Raw genomic sequence first — 15,174 nt, 5'->3', positions numbered from 1 at the left:
GGGAATGCTTCTTACTAGGGAAGTAGGAGACCTGTTCTTGTACCACACAATAATGGAAATGAAAGACAATTTCAAGTTTCTCTCACTAATGTTTGGGTTATCCCCTTGCTAAACATGCACTATTTAAAATAGGAATGCTACTCATATTTTTACAGTCAACACTAAAATACAGATGAATGTTCCAGTACTACTAAGTTTCCTGGATTAAGGCAGGATTGCATAAACAAATAAATTTTTCTTTCCTGACATAGATACTATTAAACTAATTTCTATTGAGATTAAAGTCATTTTCACAATTAAAAAACATTTGGGGCTACTTGGCATTTTACTTTTCTAATTTTAACAGCAAAAAATTTTCAGAAATTTCTATTGATTTTGGATAATAATAAATAATCTTTACAGTTACCAGAGGAATATTGACATAGAAAAAAATCTTTAAAAAGTATGAAAATAAGAATTTACCAAAGAACCTTTAGGGATTTTGTTTTGGTGTGATTTCTGTTTTAATTTGCACTTAGTCTTCATATTCTGAGAACTCTTATCATTATAAAACATTTTCACTGGCACGATTTTGTGTAACTTTGAAATAGAGAAGGAAAAAAATGTTCTGCTGTAACAATAATTCTCATTCCCTAGCATCATTCTTTCTAATTAATTACTCACACATTTTAGGGTAAGAAATTTCTTTCTTTACCTGCTCTCATCCCCTCAAAAGTGTAGTAGACACACATTCAAAAAGGAATCTGCTGTCTTTTTATAAGATAGATTTATCCAAACTACTTTTTCCAAACACAGGAACATGATGAAGCAATTCTGGGTTTGGTTGGTTTTGCTGGAGTTCATTTGTTTGCTTGCTTGTTTTAATAGCTGTGGTTATCTTTTAGCCTTTTCTATTTCCCTCTGCAGCAGACAACTTTGTTCAAAACTCTTCAGCCTTCTTTTATGAAACCATAAACTTACTGAGAGAATCTATTCTATAACTCAGGCAACAGCCTGGTTTGGAATTGTGACCCCAGCATTTAGGGATGTATCGTAGTGCATTTGATTTTTATTCTTCCCTAACATGAGGCCCTCTTGGCTTTCCTGCTTGGTCACCTTCTGATAAGCACCACCAGCCAACCTTCTATTTGATTCCTACATTTCAGCTGGAGTCTTCCAGTCACAGGACAGTGATCCATCCATTAGCACCTGTGTGACACCCCCCGTCACATCAGCCTGTTACACTTAAAAAAAACCCCATGAAAAACCCAAAAAACCCCCTCAAAACAACAACAAACCCCCCAAAAACAAAACTAAAAAACCAACAAACCTCACCCTCTAAACTCCTGAGGATAAAGTTTTATTACTTGAAAGTGTTCTTAAAATACAACATACACAGCTGCTTGCAAAATACTGTGTATTATGAAATACCTCTCTGATAAAGTCTTGCTGCCAGGCATTTCAGAGCCTTTAAACTAGATGAATTTTATAAGGATGGTAAGAAACTCCTATTCTTCCCATTTAAAAATCCCAGTTACAGACCTTTGAAAACATATAATGACTGCATGCACGTACGCATACACACACATAACAATTGTAATTCAGTCCTCACAACATGGAATCAGTATTGAATTCACTTTTCATTTTATTTCTGTGTAGAGTGCACTCGTGCTGCTGCTGCTGCTGCTGTGAGGTGAACTCAAACTCTGCATGCACCTGCCTAAACAACCACAAAAAACAGCAAGGACTGGCCTGGAATTGCTGCAGTATCTGTTACAGCTTTCAAGCACTGGATGCAGAGCTGAGGTGATACTTCTGTTCTGGAAATATTTCTGTGTTATATTGGCCTACACTGAGAATACCAAAGGAGCCTGAGAGTGACAGATGTTGGCAACTCCTCCATTTTCCTTTGGTGTCTGTATATTTACTACTCTTAGACTCTTAAATGCATCCCTCCTGGAAGTGAACTAGTCCATATCCATGTAGTGATCTTAATTTTTTCCAAACATGTTCTTTTTCCCTAAAAACAAAACCACAACAACCTGTCAGGTGAGTCTGCCTGGGAGAACTGATGGGAAGTTCAAAACTGGCTGAAATAAAGAGAATAACGTTCAATTTCAGCATCCAACAGAGTAATTCATTTAGAAAAAAGGAGGGGAAGATAACCTTCCTTAATGTTCTGTTTCACAACATAACTAACTTGAATTGCAGCTGGCCCTGTCTGTTGCTTAGAAGTATTTCAATCTCTGTGTGTGTGACAAAGATTTTGACAGAGATAGCTGACTGCAGCAAAGCATTCAGAAATTCTGAAGTGCTACTTATCATTGCATTGGTGCAGTGGAGATCTTAACTGTTTTCCATATATTATCAGTAGTTGGAATTAATTCAGGAAATGTTCAGACCTCAGCACGCTGAATTGGCATCTAAAACACACAGAGATTTCTATTTGACTTTTGGTTGTTCCTGAAAAGCTGTGTCTCAGAAACACTTTTTTGTTTTGTTCATGTGTTTTTTGTGTGTGCTTTTTTTGGTCATGCCTCTCACATCATGCCTTCAGCTCTAGAGCCTTATGTTCATTACAGCATTGGCACACTGTCCTAAAATCCATGGGACCATATGGAACACTTACAGAAAAGTATATCATGTGCCCTCTGGATCAATTACTTTCCTATTGATGGCATCACAAGTGGAAGCTCTTATAGGCCAGAATTTTGTATAGCTTCACAGACCCATCCTGATGGATCAGTGCTGTGCTTGGAATAGCATAATAAATGAAAATCCGTATGCAGAGAGAAAGGGGATACCCATAAATACATCAAATACTCCTGGCACTAGATCTTCAGAAATAGAGAGTGATGAGCAAGAATAAAGTGTTGAGAGAGAAGCAATAAGGACACAGAGGATATATAATCAGTTTTTTTTAACACCTTAACTACAATTAACCTCCACATGAGAACAGATGACAGCACAGCAGGGCACAGACTTGGCTGACGTGTAAAGACAAAAGTGATGAAGCCCATTAAAAAAGCATCTTTATGTTAACAAACTAAAACTTCGCAGTGCTTAAGGGTAAAAGAACATAAAGGATGGGGGAATTGAACATTGTCCATACATGTAAACTGGATAAAGCACCAGAGGTGACCCAGATGAGAGAGATGAGAAGGGAGCAGTGTTGGAGCAGGGCCATGCTGCCCTTATCATGTCCTTTGCCACCCCAGTGTGCCTGCAGGTGTGGGTTTTGTGACTCTGACACGTCACTCTCAGAGCAGGCTTGAGCTGAGGCTGAAGTGCCCAGCACCATGGATGGCCTGGAAGAGAAAGGGGTGGGGAAAGCAGGGCTGGGGCAGTGCCAGGCTCACCCTGGCCTGGTTTGTGTGGCACCAGTGCCCCTGGGGCTCTGGACTTAGGGGATCTTTGAACCTGGAGCCAAACCAAAAAGAACCTTTAGACTGAGATGCAGGGCACCATGGGTGGGACAGATGACAGCAGTATGGAGTGAGCAAGGTTGGGGCATGTCCTTTGCCACTTCAGTATCCCTGGAGCTGCAGGATTTGTTTCTCTGATCCCTATCAGTCATTACAGACTGGGGCTGAGTCCCCCAGCCAGATGGGCTTACCCTGTGTTATGTACAAACAGGTTTAATTCAAACTCAGTTTGCATTGGTTTGATACATTAATGTTCCTTTAGTTTGTTTTCTTTTTATTACTAAACCTTGGTATTGCCATAGCAGCTTCACTGAGAACAGAGCTTTTCATCTTGTATTGCTTCATAGTCTTTTACAGGAAACTTCCATTAACTGCATTCTGCATCCTCTCATGATGTATTAAGTAGTTTAGCAATAGTGGCTGGAGTGGTTGTAGCATTAGGCCACAAGAGCTGACCAAAAGAAAAGGTTTTGTTAAAAGCTCATGCTGCAACAGTACCCAAAGCAGAATGAAAAAGGTAAGGAAGGACCAAGGAAACAACTCCAAGAATTGAGGTAATGTCAGAAGAAAAAAAAAAAAAACCACCCCAAAAACAAAACAACAACAAAAAAAACCCCCACCAAACAACAAAAAAAACAAAAACAAAAAACAACAACAAAAAAAAAAAAACAAAAAAACCCCAAACAAACAAAAAAACAACCAAACCCAAAACCAAACCAAAAAACACCCCAAAAAACCAAAGAAAGAGAACAGACAACTGACCAGAAGCAACTGATGGGCTTGGGAATTGAGTGCTGGGTGCCCTGTGTGGGATTAAAGGTAAATTTTTGGTGTAGTGGTCACTCTTCAGAGCTACCCAATTCAAGCTGTAACCTGAGAACTAATCAAAGACAAATTGGAAACCTTCCCTAACGAGTGCATTAGTCAGCAGGATCCTGGGGTCAGACCCAGTGTAATTAATTCCATAATAGGAGTAGCTGACAAAGTACTTTCTAATATATAATATGAAATTTTTATAAATGTCCATAGTGTTGTGACCATGTTGCTTGCACATCCGCAGTCTGACCCAGGCTGGTGCCCAGGCTGAAGGTAGAATGTGACCTGGAAGTGGGAGAGGAGAGAAAGGCAGTGATGCAGCAGGGCAGTGCTGGCCAGGCCTGTAGAGCTGTGGTTGGCCAAGTTCAAACTTGACTTTGGTGGAATCAACAGGTGATTCAGATTGTGAAGAAGCCCACAAGAGGGACTTGCAGCTTGAAAACATTGCATGTTTAGGACCTGTCTTGCTCACATCCAGCTTTGCCTGGGCAGCATTCTTTTATCTCAGGCTCCCCTGCAAAAAGCAAAGAAATGCAGCTGAACCTTGCTGGCACCAGAAGAACCTCCACTTTTATTCCCACTTGGACTTAGGGAATCTTGCACTACATCACCTGTCTAGATGCCACCCATTTGTTGTGTATTACACCCCAAAACTACTTCAGGCTCAGGCATTATAATTTAGAGTTTATATGAACCCTGAGAAAATAAAGAGCACGGCACATCTTTCTGTCTCAGCTGATGAAGTGTTTAGTGGTTTTTTTACCATTAGAGCATGCAACTCTCTCTGAATGAATCCAAATAATACTTAATTTAGTAAAACAGTTTGAGGTCTTCAAAAGACAAGAGGAAAAAAGAGAAAAGATGAAGGCAAATAAAACCTGTTCTCACTGCTCAAAAATAATTTGTTTCTTGAACATGAAAAAAAAAACCAAAACCAAAAACCCAAAACCCCCATCATTTCTGATGCTACATTTTGTTGAAATGCAATTACTCTGACCAATGGCTTGTGTAAGACATCAAATATCTTCTAAATAAACTGTTAGAAAAAGCAATTTTACTTGATTTATTTTTTTTTCTTATAAGCATATGCAAACAGGTCCAGTTAAACATATCATTGGCCATAGCAGAAAATGAAATGAGTTAACTTACACTACATCTCATTTCTGCAGTCCCAGCGGTAATCTACTGGAATAAAAAAATCTATTTGGAAAAACACAAGTCATATGTCAATGAACAAATCTGGGGGGATGGATGAATAAATCATAGCAGAGACGTCTGAATTCCCAAAGCACTGCTCCCGATGCCTTCCCCCCTCCCTTTTAACCCTCCGAGGTTCAGAAACAGAAAATGGCTGAAAGTGAGAAAAACAGAGGAAAGAAAATGGTGTCGAGGCTCTTGATTGGTCAGATTTTGCTGCAGAGTCCAAGTTTCTCACACAGAGAAGGAAATATTCCTAAAATGAAGTTTTTATCAGCAGTTAAGACTAAACTGAGCCTTGCAATCTTAGGCTTTCTGGGAGAAATGTTTCCTCTAAGCATTTCTCAGTGGCTCCTTATTTCCTGGTTTAAACGAAGGCTGTGTCTAACTCAATCCAGCAGCTTCGTAAAGCCACCGGTACTCATTTGTAGCATCAAAACACCAAAGGGACATAATTTCCAATAATTCAATGGAACAGCAGGCTCCCCAGATTACCTAAATCTACCTGTAGCATTAATATAGATAAAGGTGCCGTAAAGTCTGAAATAATTTCAGAAATGTACATTTTTCAGGCAACTACACATCTATTGACTAGGAGAGCAGGGGTGTGTGTGTGACTGAATTTACAGTCAGGGAGAAATCCGTGTTCTAGGTAGGTTCACAAATATCACTGAACACGACAAATAGGGAAGAGCCTCCGTTTAGAAATTATTCTAGACTTGCTAAGTTTTCAAGCACAGATGTTTCTTGGAAAACACTTGGTCTGCGGTAACTTCAAGAAACCTTTTTGGGAGCCGCAATAAGGACAGAAAAGATGGATGCAGCCAAAAATCTCCAACCATTAAAGATGTCACACGTGTGGTCCTAGACAAGACATTAGCAAGGAGCACGCACACGACTTGGGAAAAGGACTCTGAAAACATCCTCGCATCCACCTTGTATCCCACCCACCTCCCCACTCTTGGAAATATTGTATCTCGGGAATAAACTGTAGCGCTTGAACTGGGCTGAAAATGCCCGCGGGACGTCGCTCACGACCAGGAGTGATTGAGCACTGAGGAAAGCACTGATGGAGAGTCCTTCCAGGGAAGGCGGGAAATGAGTTTTTGCTCTTTCAGAAACAAAGCGAGTCCCACAGGCCCTCCCAACAACAAAACAAAAATAAGCGCGGGGGTGGGGGGGGCGAGATACAATATTGCTGCTGAAAAACGGTGAGGGTAAATGGGGGACATAAAAGCAGCACATTTACAATAGACAGGACACGTATAGAGTGCATTTAACCTCCCCAGTCGGGAAAGCAGGATTCTATAAAAGTTCCCCTCTTTGCAAATTCGAAATGATTTCAAGACATGCTAAAAGATAAAATCCACTTATCTTCTATGCGGGTATCTTCCCATTACGAACAGTAAAGACTGCTTTCTATGTGCTGAAATGACCCTCAAAAAACCACATAGAGAGCAGTTTTTAACCCCAAACGAAAAATTTGGTTTAGCAAAATCTCTTTAGAAGAACTAACTGCATAACAGTTTTGCAGAACTCAGTATCTGACTCCTACCAGTTACGATTTATGCATTGTTTTGTACTTACTTGACAAGCAAGATCCTCTTGCAAGATCCTCTCGACTATAACCCACCCAAAAAACATCACTTAACCCACCCAAAAAACATCACTTCTTACGCAAAATTAGGATTTTACAGCTCCTTAATGACGTTGTGGTGGCTCTTAAAAGAGCCTTTGGGTTTTCGATGGTCTGAATCCCGTCTGCCGGCAGCTCAGGCGCGCTCTCCGCGGATGCGTCGGGCCAGCTGGATGTCCTTGGGCATGATGGTGACGCGCTTGGCGTGGATGGCGCACAGGTTGGTGTCCTCGAAGAGCCCCACCAGGTAGGCCTCGCTGGCCTCCTGCAGCGCCATGACGGCCGAGCTCTGGAAGCGCAGGTCGGTCTTGAAGTCCTGCGCGATCTCGCGCACCAGCCGCTGGAAGGGCAGCTTGCGGATCAGCAGCTCCGTGGACTTCTGGTAGCGCCGGATCTCGCGCAGCGCCACCGTGCCGGGCCGGTAGCGGTGCGGCTTCTTGACGCCGCCCGTGGCCGGCGCGCTCTTGCGGGCAGCCTTGGTGGCCAGCTGCTTACGGGGCGCCTTGCCGCCCGTCGACTTCCGCGCCGTCTGCTTCGTACGCGCCATCGCTGCACGCCGAGGATCCCGAACCGCGCAGGGAGCGGACACTGAGCGGGCAGCAGCCACTGGGGCCACTATTTATGGACAGCAGCGCTCTGTGATTGGTCAGCGCGCAGAGCCGGGCTGCCATTGGACAAACGCCGAGTTTGAAAATCCCGCGCGGGGCGGGCGGTGGGGGGGGTAGGCGGGAGCCGCCATCGCCGCCGCTCCCCGTCCCCCCCCTCCCTGCCCCGGAGCAGCCGCGCTCCCTTCTCTCTTCTCCCTCAGCTCCGCCCTGCCGAGCGGGACTGGCGGCGGCCCGGAGTGCTCGCGCAGCTGCAGCCCGCAGCAGACGTGGAGTTTTTACTCTGTCTCTGCGGTGGGTTTCTCGCAGCCTCTGCCCGGGACCTTCTGGATTTAAGCCCCTTCTAAAAGGCGTTTACCCAAATACAGCCTTCCTTGCGCATCCCGAGCTACCTAAGGTTCGTTAAAGCGCTCATCCTCGGTTTTCTATTTTTTTCCTTTTTTTTTTTTTTTCTTTCCCTCAGGTCTCTTATATTTCCTTCTTATTTCCTACTGTCTTGTCACTTACGGATTTCTTAATTCTGCCGCGTTTCCACTGCACGGTGGCGTATTTTACTAATGTCTCAGACTTTAATAAAGTACACCACTTCCTTGTGAAATCTCTAGGACTAGTAAAGTTATGCTGTTCTCTATACCTTTATGCACCTGCTGTGCCTGTCGCTATTGGTTTCAGTAAACACCGTCTTTAAATCATTACAGGCTAATCCCTAGTTTCCCGGTAAACAAGCCACTTTGGCTTATGGCCAAGTCACTCCAAAATGACATATTTAAAGGGGACAACAAACTGTCTTTGTGAATAACTAGTATGAATAAATAATCTGAAATTAAGAAAGAAACCTTTAATAGCTTTAAAACTCTTTAGGGGCTTAACATGCTTTTTATAGACCTGTGGGACCAACTGACAGAACAGAACAGACAAGACGACCTAAATCTTTTTAGATACCTAAACAGGATAAACATTTTTCCCTCATCTTCCGACAGCATGTTCTAACCCAGCGACTAAAACAGTACAAACACCACTCACCGATAAAAAACTGTGACCGACTCTTTTACTGATTATATGGGTGGCTCTGAAAAGAGCCTTTGGGTTAAAATTGACGGTCCGAGGCGCCCTACTTGGAGCTGGTGTACTTGGTGACAGCCTTGGTGCCCTCGGACACGGCGTGCTTGGCCAGCTCGCCGGGCAGCAGCAGGCGCACGGCCGTCTGGATCTCCCGCGAGGTGATGGTGGAGCGCTTGTTGTAGTGCGCCAGGCGCGAGGCCTCGCCCGCGATGCGCTCGAAGATGTCGTTGACGAAGGAGTTCATGATGCCCATGGCCTTGGACGAGATGCCCGTGTCGGGGTGCACCTGCTTCAGCACCTTGTACACGTAGATGGAGTAGCTCTCTTTCCTAGTCTTTCTACGCTTCTTGTCACCTTTCTTTTGAGTCTTGGTGACAGCTTTCTTAGAGCCTTTCTTGGGAGCGGGAGCAGATTTAGCTGGTTCCGGCATTTTACGGGTCTGTCTACACCTGGCAACCGCAGGAACGACGTAGGTACAAAAGCGGAGCCCCCCCCGTATTTATAGAAACGGTATGCAAATGAGATGACTCAACACTGTCCTTCGCTATTGGACAACTCGGCTCCGTGACGTCAAATACATTGCATCTTCCATTGGTCGACTTTCTCATCTGCATTCCCATTGGCTAAATTCACAATCCCTGTCTCCTCCAATCAGAAGTCCAAGCGACCCTCAGAAGGAAGGTATAAAAAGGCAGCGTTTAAGCTCTCTATGCATTTACTCATTTTCGCGGCGTTTTTTTCCTCTGTTACGCAGCTTTTCCGCGAACTCGGCTCTTTTTTTTTTTATCCAGCTCCGTGAGCCATGTCCGGGCGCGGGAAGCAGGGCGGCAAGGCGCGGGCCAAGGCCAAGTCGCGCTCGTCGCGGGCCGGGCTGCAGTTCCCCGTGGGCCGCGTGCACCGGCTGCTGCGCAAGGGCAACTACGCGGAGCGCGTGGGCGCCGGCGCGCCGGTGTACCTGGCGGCCGTGCTGGAGTACCTGACGGCCGAGATCCTGGAGCTGGCGGGCAACGCGGCCCGCGACAACAAGAAGACGCGCATCATCCCCCGCCACCTGCAGCTCGCCATCCGCAACGACGAGGAGCTCAACAAGCTGCTGGGCAAGGTGACGATCGCGCAGGGCGGCGTGCTGCCCAACATCCAGGCCGTGCTGCTGCCCAAGAAGACCGACAGCCACAAGGCGAAAGCCAAGTAAATCTCATCTGACTAACAACCCAAAGGCTCTTTTCAGAGCCACCCACATCTTCCTCGAAAGAGCAGGAACGCTTGACCCCTGGAATACATGCTGTGTTAATATACCTGAAAACTTGGAATTTTAAGGGGTGGCGTCTAAATGTTATGTATCTGGGCTCTGCCTTCGTATTCTGTAGCTTTCTCCCTTTTTTCTTTATCCTAGAAGTTACTTATGTAAGCGTGAGTCAGTTAACCTTTTTGAAAAGAGTCAATAAAAGGTAGCGGTTGCCACGGATGAAATCGGTCACCGCTGTATGGTTTGAGAAGAGATACGGACTCTGCAAGGCTGCGCTCGCTGCCTCCCAGCCGGTGGGTTCCGTGGGGGTGCAGCGCCGCTCCCCCGGGGCAGGAAGGGCGGGGCGGGTCCGGGGCCGCCGCGGCCAATGCGGGCGGAGCGCGGGGCTTTCAAACCGCGGGGAGCGGGGCCCTCCCCTGCCCTGGGCCGGGCTGGAAGGGGGGCTCCAGCGCCTCCTACGTAGGGGTATCTGCCCCTTGCTGCTTTCTGTGCTTCTCTTTTCTCTTATTTGCAGCTTAAACCTTTCAGGCTTTAAGATAACCGTAAGTACTTTCCTGGGGCGCAGTCCAGGAGGGTTTCCAAAAGGTGGCATCAGGTATTTGGAATTAAGAATTCGTTATTCTGATGATTGATGGTGACAGCTGCAAATTAGGCTTGCGTGTCATTTCGGGTAGGAAAGTCACATATGCCCAGGAAGGGAGTCATGATGTGCTAGTCTGGCCCTGAACTGCTGTTTTAATTCTTTCTCCTTCATCCTGACAGCATGAGTGGTGTTTAAAAGTGCTCTTGGCATTTTTCTGCAAAAGTTTCCTTTACTTCTAAATTATGTTCTCCTGGCTCCTGCTGCCTTTGCCTTCTCTGAGCTCTTAAGTACCACTTTTGGGGATTTGGTAGCCTTCGTTGTCTTTTTTGGGGCCCTTGGTTGCTGCGGCTGCCTGGGCCTGCTTGGCTGTGGGAGCCCCTGGCACCCCGAGAAGAGGGCACGGCCTTGGCGATGTGAAAGCTGTGGTCCTTGGAGCTGCCAGCCTCTGCCTCGCTCTTCTCGGGGTGCCAGGGGCTGCTAAATCCCGGTAAGAGGCGAGGAGGGATCGGGATTCGCAGGGAGGAGCTTCCGCGCCATTGGTGCCTCCGGGTGGCCGCGCTGCTGGGGTCGGCGGCAGCTCCTCTCTCCTCTGAACAGGGTAATTTTGGGGGTTTTACCTTTGTTTGGTTTTTTATAATTATTTTTAACTTTGTCCCCACTGTAAAGAACAAGGTGTTCCCTCTTTTGTTAGAAAAGGTGTAGATAAATGACGCTTTAGTTTGTTTTTTATTATGTTTTATGCAGCCCAAAGGGAGGGCAGGAATGCCGCGCCGGGAGCCTCTGAATGAGGCTGCTCAGGGCCTGGGGAGGGGGTTTTCTTTGTTCTTTGTTCTTTAAATCGTCCCTTGAGAAGTAGGGCGAGGAAAACTCTGCTTTTTTTTTTTTTTTTTTTTTTTTTTTTTTTTTTTTTTCCCTCGGTGTTGTGCCTCAGGAGGCGGAGGAGTGAGTCACTGGGGCGTTGTGTTAATGGAAAATGTTTTTCAGGCAGAGGGAGATAACGTGGGAGTGCCCGGCTGAAATCTTGCTTAGAAACAAGATAAGAATCGTGGGTCTGTTTCTAAGCGGTATATGATTCTTAAACAATTTTCAAAGGTTGAGTTATTTTCCTTTGTTTGGTGTTTTTTTTTGTTGTTGTTGTTGTTGTTGTTCTTGTTTTGGTTGTTTTTTTTCTTTTTTAAAATTTTTTTTGGTGTTTTTTTCCATGTTTGTTATTTTGGATTTTTTTTTTTTCCCAAAATAGACAGAAGACTTTTTTTTCCCCTCCTCTTTTTTAAAATCATCTTTGTTCTGCTGGAAGAAATTGCATTAGATATTAATAATCTACCATTCAGAGCTGGACTTTGACACAGCAGGAACTGCAGGACTTTATTGGTAACCATTCTGAAATTTGAGGCTAGAATTAGGCTAGAATTAAGTTTAAAACGTTTCAGGATTTTTTTTTTGCTTGTTTCACAATTGCAATTCTGCTCTATTTTGCATATTTGGCAAAATAAGCTTCCATTGGTGTACATTTAGTAGAGAAGGAAGAGATTACGTGGGCCTAGAGAAGGGAATTGATTTGTACAAGGTTCTGATTGGGCCATTTGAAAATCCTGAAACAGAGGCCTCCCGGGTTTCATTTTTGCCCTTGAACACAGGGTGTGAGGAGGGAGCATTTCTTTTCAAGAGCAATATTCATATTTCCTTCTCAGACACTTCAGTATTTATGTTTTGCTTCTCTTGGAAATTGCATGTTTTGGTTTTGTTTGGTTTATTTCTTATTTCCTCTCTCCCTCCCCCCCGCTGATGTTTTCAAAATAATTAGAAAAATGTATTTTAATAGTTTTCAAATAAGATATGGGTAGGTTGTATTCTAGCATGAAGTGTTTGTTTTGTTTTTTTTTATCATGTTCCTCACTAGACAATTGTTAAGTCAGTATTGTAACCCATTAAGTTCACAATTTTCTAGCCATGTTTCCTCCTTGAGACAGCTCATGTAATGGGCTGGCTTTCCTTGTACAGAGATTTTAAAATATCATGGCATTCTCTATGCCACCAACAGGATTTTCATGATGGGTTTAAGTATACTTTTGTTAGTAGAGGAGATTTGATGAGTTCTGTATGCTAACTCCTCCTTTTCTTCAGCTAAATTATGCCTGGAATGTTTTCATACAATTGCTGCATATTTGAGTTTCTCCTGATCAATAATTCACAACTAATGTAGAAGGGCAATATGTTCTTCTGCCTCGGGTAACTGCTTGTTATAAATGCACACAATTTCTGTCTGCATACCACAGTTAAATGAAAGGCTATTTCAATATATAAAAGGTTTTTATATATTGAAGTAGAGGAGAGAAATGTATTATATGACCTCTTTGAGTATGGGACAAATGGGAGTTAAAAGTAGTGGTTTTTTTAAAAGCACAATATTTTATTTTATTGCAGATGTGGAATTTCCCTTCACAAATATCGTTTCATCTATCCAGCCAACCTAAATTCTCAAAAAGGAGGAAGGCTTTGGATTTAAGAACAGTGCATCACAGATGCTTTTGATCATGAAATAAACAATTAATATCATATGACCCTAATTTACTTTTGAACTTTAGGTCCACACAATATATCCTTATGCTGTAAAGTGCTAACCATAACATAGGTAGGGCAATCTCTCTGATTGCTTGCTCCCACGTAAATGTTACTTAACTTGTAGTTATCCAATAGTTTCTTGTTTTTCCATAAAGCAGGGAGAGATAATGTGCAGGACAATACTAAAAAGAAATTAAAAAACCCCAACAAAATGAAACTATGCTCAGTTGCATAAACATTTAAAAGGATGCTGAGAATAATATTTTAAAAATGTGATGCTATAAAAGAACATTTACTTTTTGGCTTTGTCTTAGTAACCATAGAGTGCCAGAAAAAGTCCTTGGATATTAATTTCCTTCCAAAAATCTTATCCACATTGTTTTGGTCTTGTTTTTTGGTTTGGTTTTGAGGCTTTTTGTTTGGGTTTTTTAATTTGTTTTATAAAAAGACTGTCAATGCTTGATTTTTGTATAGAGACCTGATTGAGGACAGGGTAGGAATAGTGTTCCAACTCCCTTGATAGTAAGCAGTCTTCCAAAGTCTTAGTGGATGATCTGATTTTAATTTTTTGTTTGTTTGTTTGTTTCATGAGAATTTGCTTTAGGTGAGAAATTTTATCAATAATGTAGGCAAGCTAGAGTGTTTATCTAGACCAAACGTGAATGGACTGGAATTAATTATCTGATACCAAGGCTATCCCCACGATGCTCTGGGCTCTTCCTTGTGAAACTTAAATGAACATTTGCATCACATAGTCTATGCAATGGTTAAGCTTTTATAAGGTTTTATTAAATTGCTCTCAAATTCCTTCACTGAAATTTTTAGTTTCTTTAGTATCTTTCTGCAATCTTATATAGCAAACCAAATTAAAATACAGTTGGAACATCTTACAAATCTGGTGGTATTCTGTATAAATAATTTGAATAATACCATTAGTAATTTACTTTTCTTAAACTCAGACCTGCTTAGACACCAAAAGTATTTTTTAAAGAATAAGTTACTGTTTATTTCTCTAAAATGCATAGTACAAGATCAGTCTAGACTTTGGAAAACATGTAAGAAATTCGCATTTCTCCATACACACATTTTGGAAGTCATTGATGCTGACGGTCAGGACGTTTGTGTGGAAGTGGAAGCCACCTGCAGCTTCTACTGCTGTAGACACGCAGTGGCAGCAAACTGCGTCTGCAGGTCACAGAAATGCTTCGAGTCTGTATGTGTGTCTGGGTATATATATAAATATATATATATAGTATATATTTTAGATATGTATATATAATATATATATAAAATATAGATGTCAGATACAATATATCTGATACCAACAGGAAAGCGGATTGCCGTGAGGCTGACCCATGTGCGCCTTTCCCTTTGCCTCAGTGACATGCCCGTCGTTCCCGTGGCACGGCTCAGGGAAGGGGAGGCTCCATGGCTCTGGGGCGCTCCCCCGGGGCCGTGTCCCGGCTCGGCTCGGCTGGGCCCGGCTGGGTTGAGCTGAGCTCGGCCCGGCTCGGCAGCCTGGCGGGAGCGGGGGCCGCAGGCACCACCCGCCTGGGCTGCAGCAATTTCCAGCCAATCCTGCCCGGGAAGAAGCTTCCCTCCCTCCCTCCCTCCCTCCCTCCCTCGCTCCTCCTCCCCTCCCTCCGCCATCCCTCCCCTCCATTCCCTGCGCTGCCTTCCCTGCCCCCGCCGCGCCCCCGAGTCCTTTTCCTTTCCTTAATCCGCAGCCAGTGACGATGGATCCGCCAGAGGACACCGCGATGAGTGACGAGCATCTCGCCCTGCCTGCTGGTAAAACCAGCCTGTGTTTTGAATGCTTCTAGGGCTCCTTTTGTCAACCTGTACTCTGCGGTTTTTGACTGCCGTTTATTTATACCGTGGCTGCTGCCCGGCCTAAGGGGGGAAAAAAACCCAACAAACAAACAGAAACAAACAAATAAAACCCTAAACAACCCACCACAAAACCAAAACAACCCAAGGAGCAGGTGGGATGTTCCAGCTTGCTGTGTTAGAAAATATTATTTTGGCTCTGCAGGCTTCAAAGCTGAGAGCAATGGACCATC

At 44.0% G+C, this 15,174-nt stretch overlaps 3 protein-coding genes across 3 annotated transcripts; 1 reads left to right on the top strand and 2 right to left on the bottom strand.

Moving 5' to 3' along the window:
• Positions 1 to 7,161: 7,161 nt before the first annotated feature.
• Positions 7,162 to 7,600, bottom strand: LOC136556841 (histone H3). The gene has a single exon (XM_066550243.1). It carries the CDS (start codon positions 7,598 to 7,600, stop codon positions 7,190 to 7,192), a length of 411 nt encoding a protein of 136 aa, XP_066406340.1. The 3' UTR covers positions 7,162 to 7,189.
• A 318-nt stretch (positions 7,601 to 7,918) lies between these two features.
• LOC136556842 (histone H2A-IV) lies at positions 7,919 to 10,222 on the top strand. The gene is made up of 2 exons (XM_066550244.1): positions 7,919 to 8,055; positions 9,512 to 10,222. The coding sequence occupies exon 2, from the start codon at positions 9,523 to 9,525 to the stop codon at positions 9,910 to 9,912; it is 390 nt and encodes a 129-aa protein (XP_066406341.1). The 5' UTR covers positions 7,919 to 8,055; positions 9,512 to 9,522; the 3' UTR covers positions 9,913 to 10,222.
• On the bottom strand, positions 8,464 to 9,174 carry LOC136556843 (histone H2B 8). Its single transcript, XM_066550246.1, has one exon. The coding sequence runs from the start codon at positions 9,148 to 9,150 to the stop codon at positions 8,770 to 8,772; it is 381 nt and encodes a 126-aa protein (XP_066406343.1). The 5' UTR covers positions 9,151 to 9,174; the 3' UTR covers positions 8,464 to 8,769.
• Positions 10,223 to 15,174: the final 4,952 nt, after the last annotated feature.

This window comes from Molothrus aeneus, chromosome 5 (assembly GCF_037042795.1).
Source record: "Molothrus aeneus isolate 106 chromosome 5, BPBGC_Maene_1.0, whole genome shotgun sequence".
Lineage (NCBI taxonomy): Eukaryota > Metazoa > Chordata > Aves > Passeriformes > Icteridae > Molothrus > Molothrus aeneus.
Note: the sequence above shows the minus strand (reverse complement) of the source record. Positions and strands in the feature narration are given on the sequence as shown.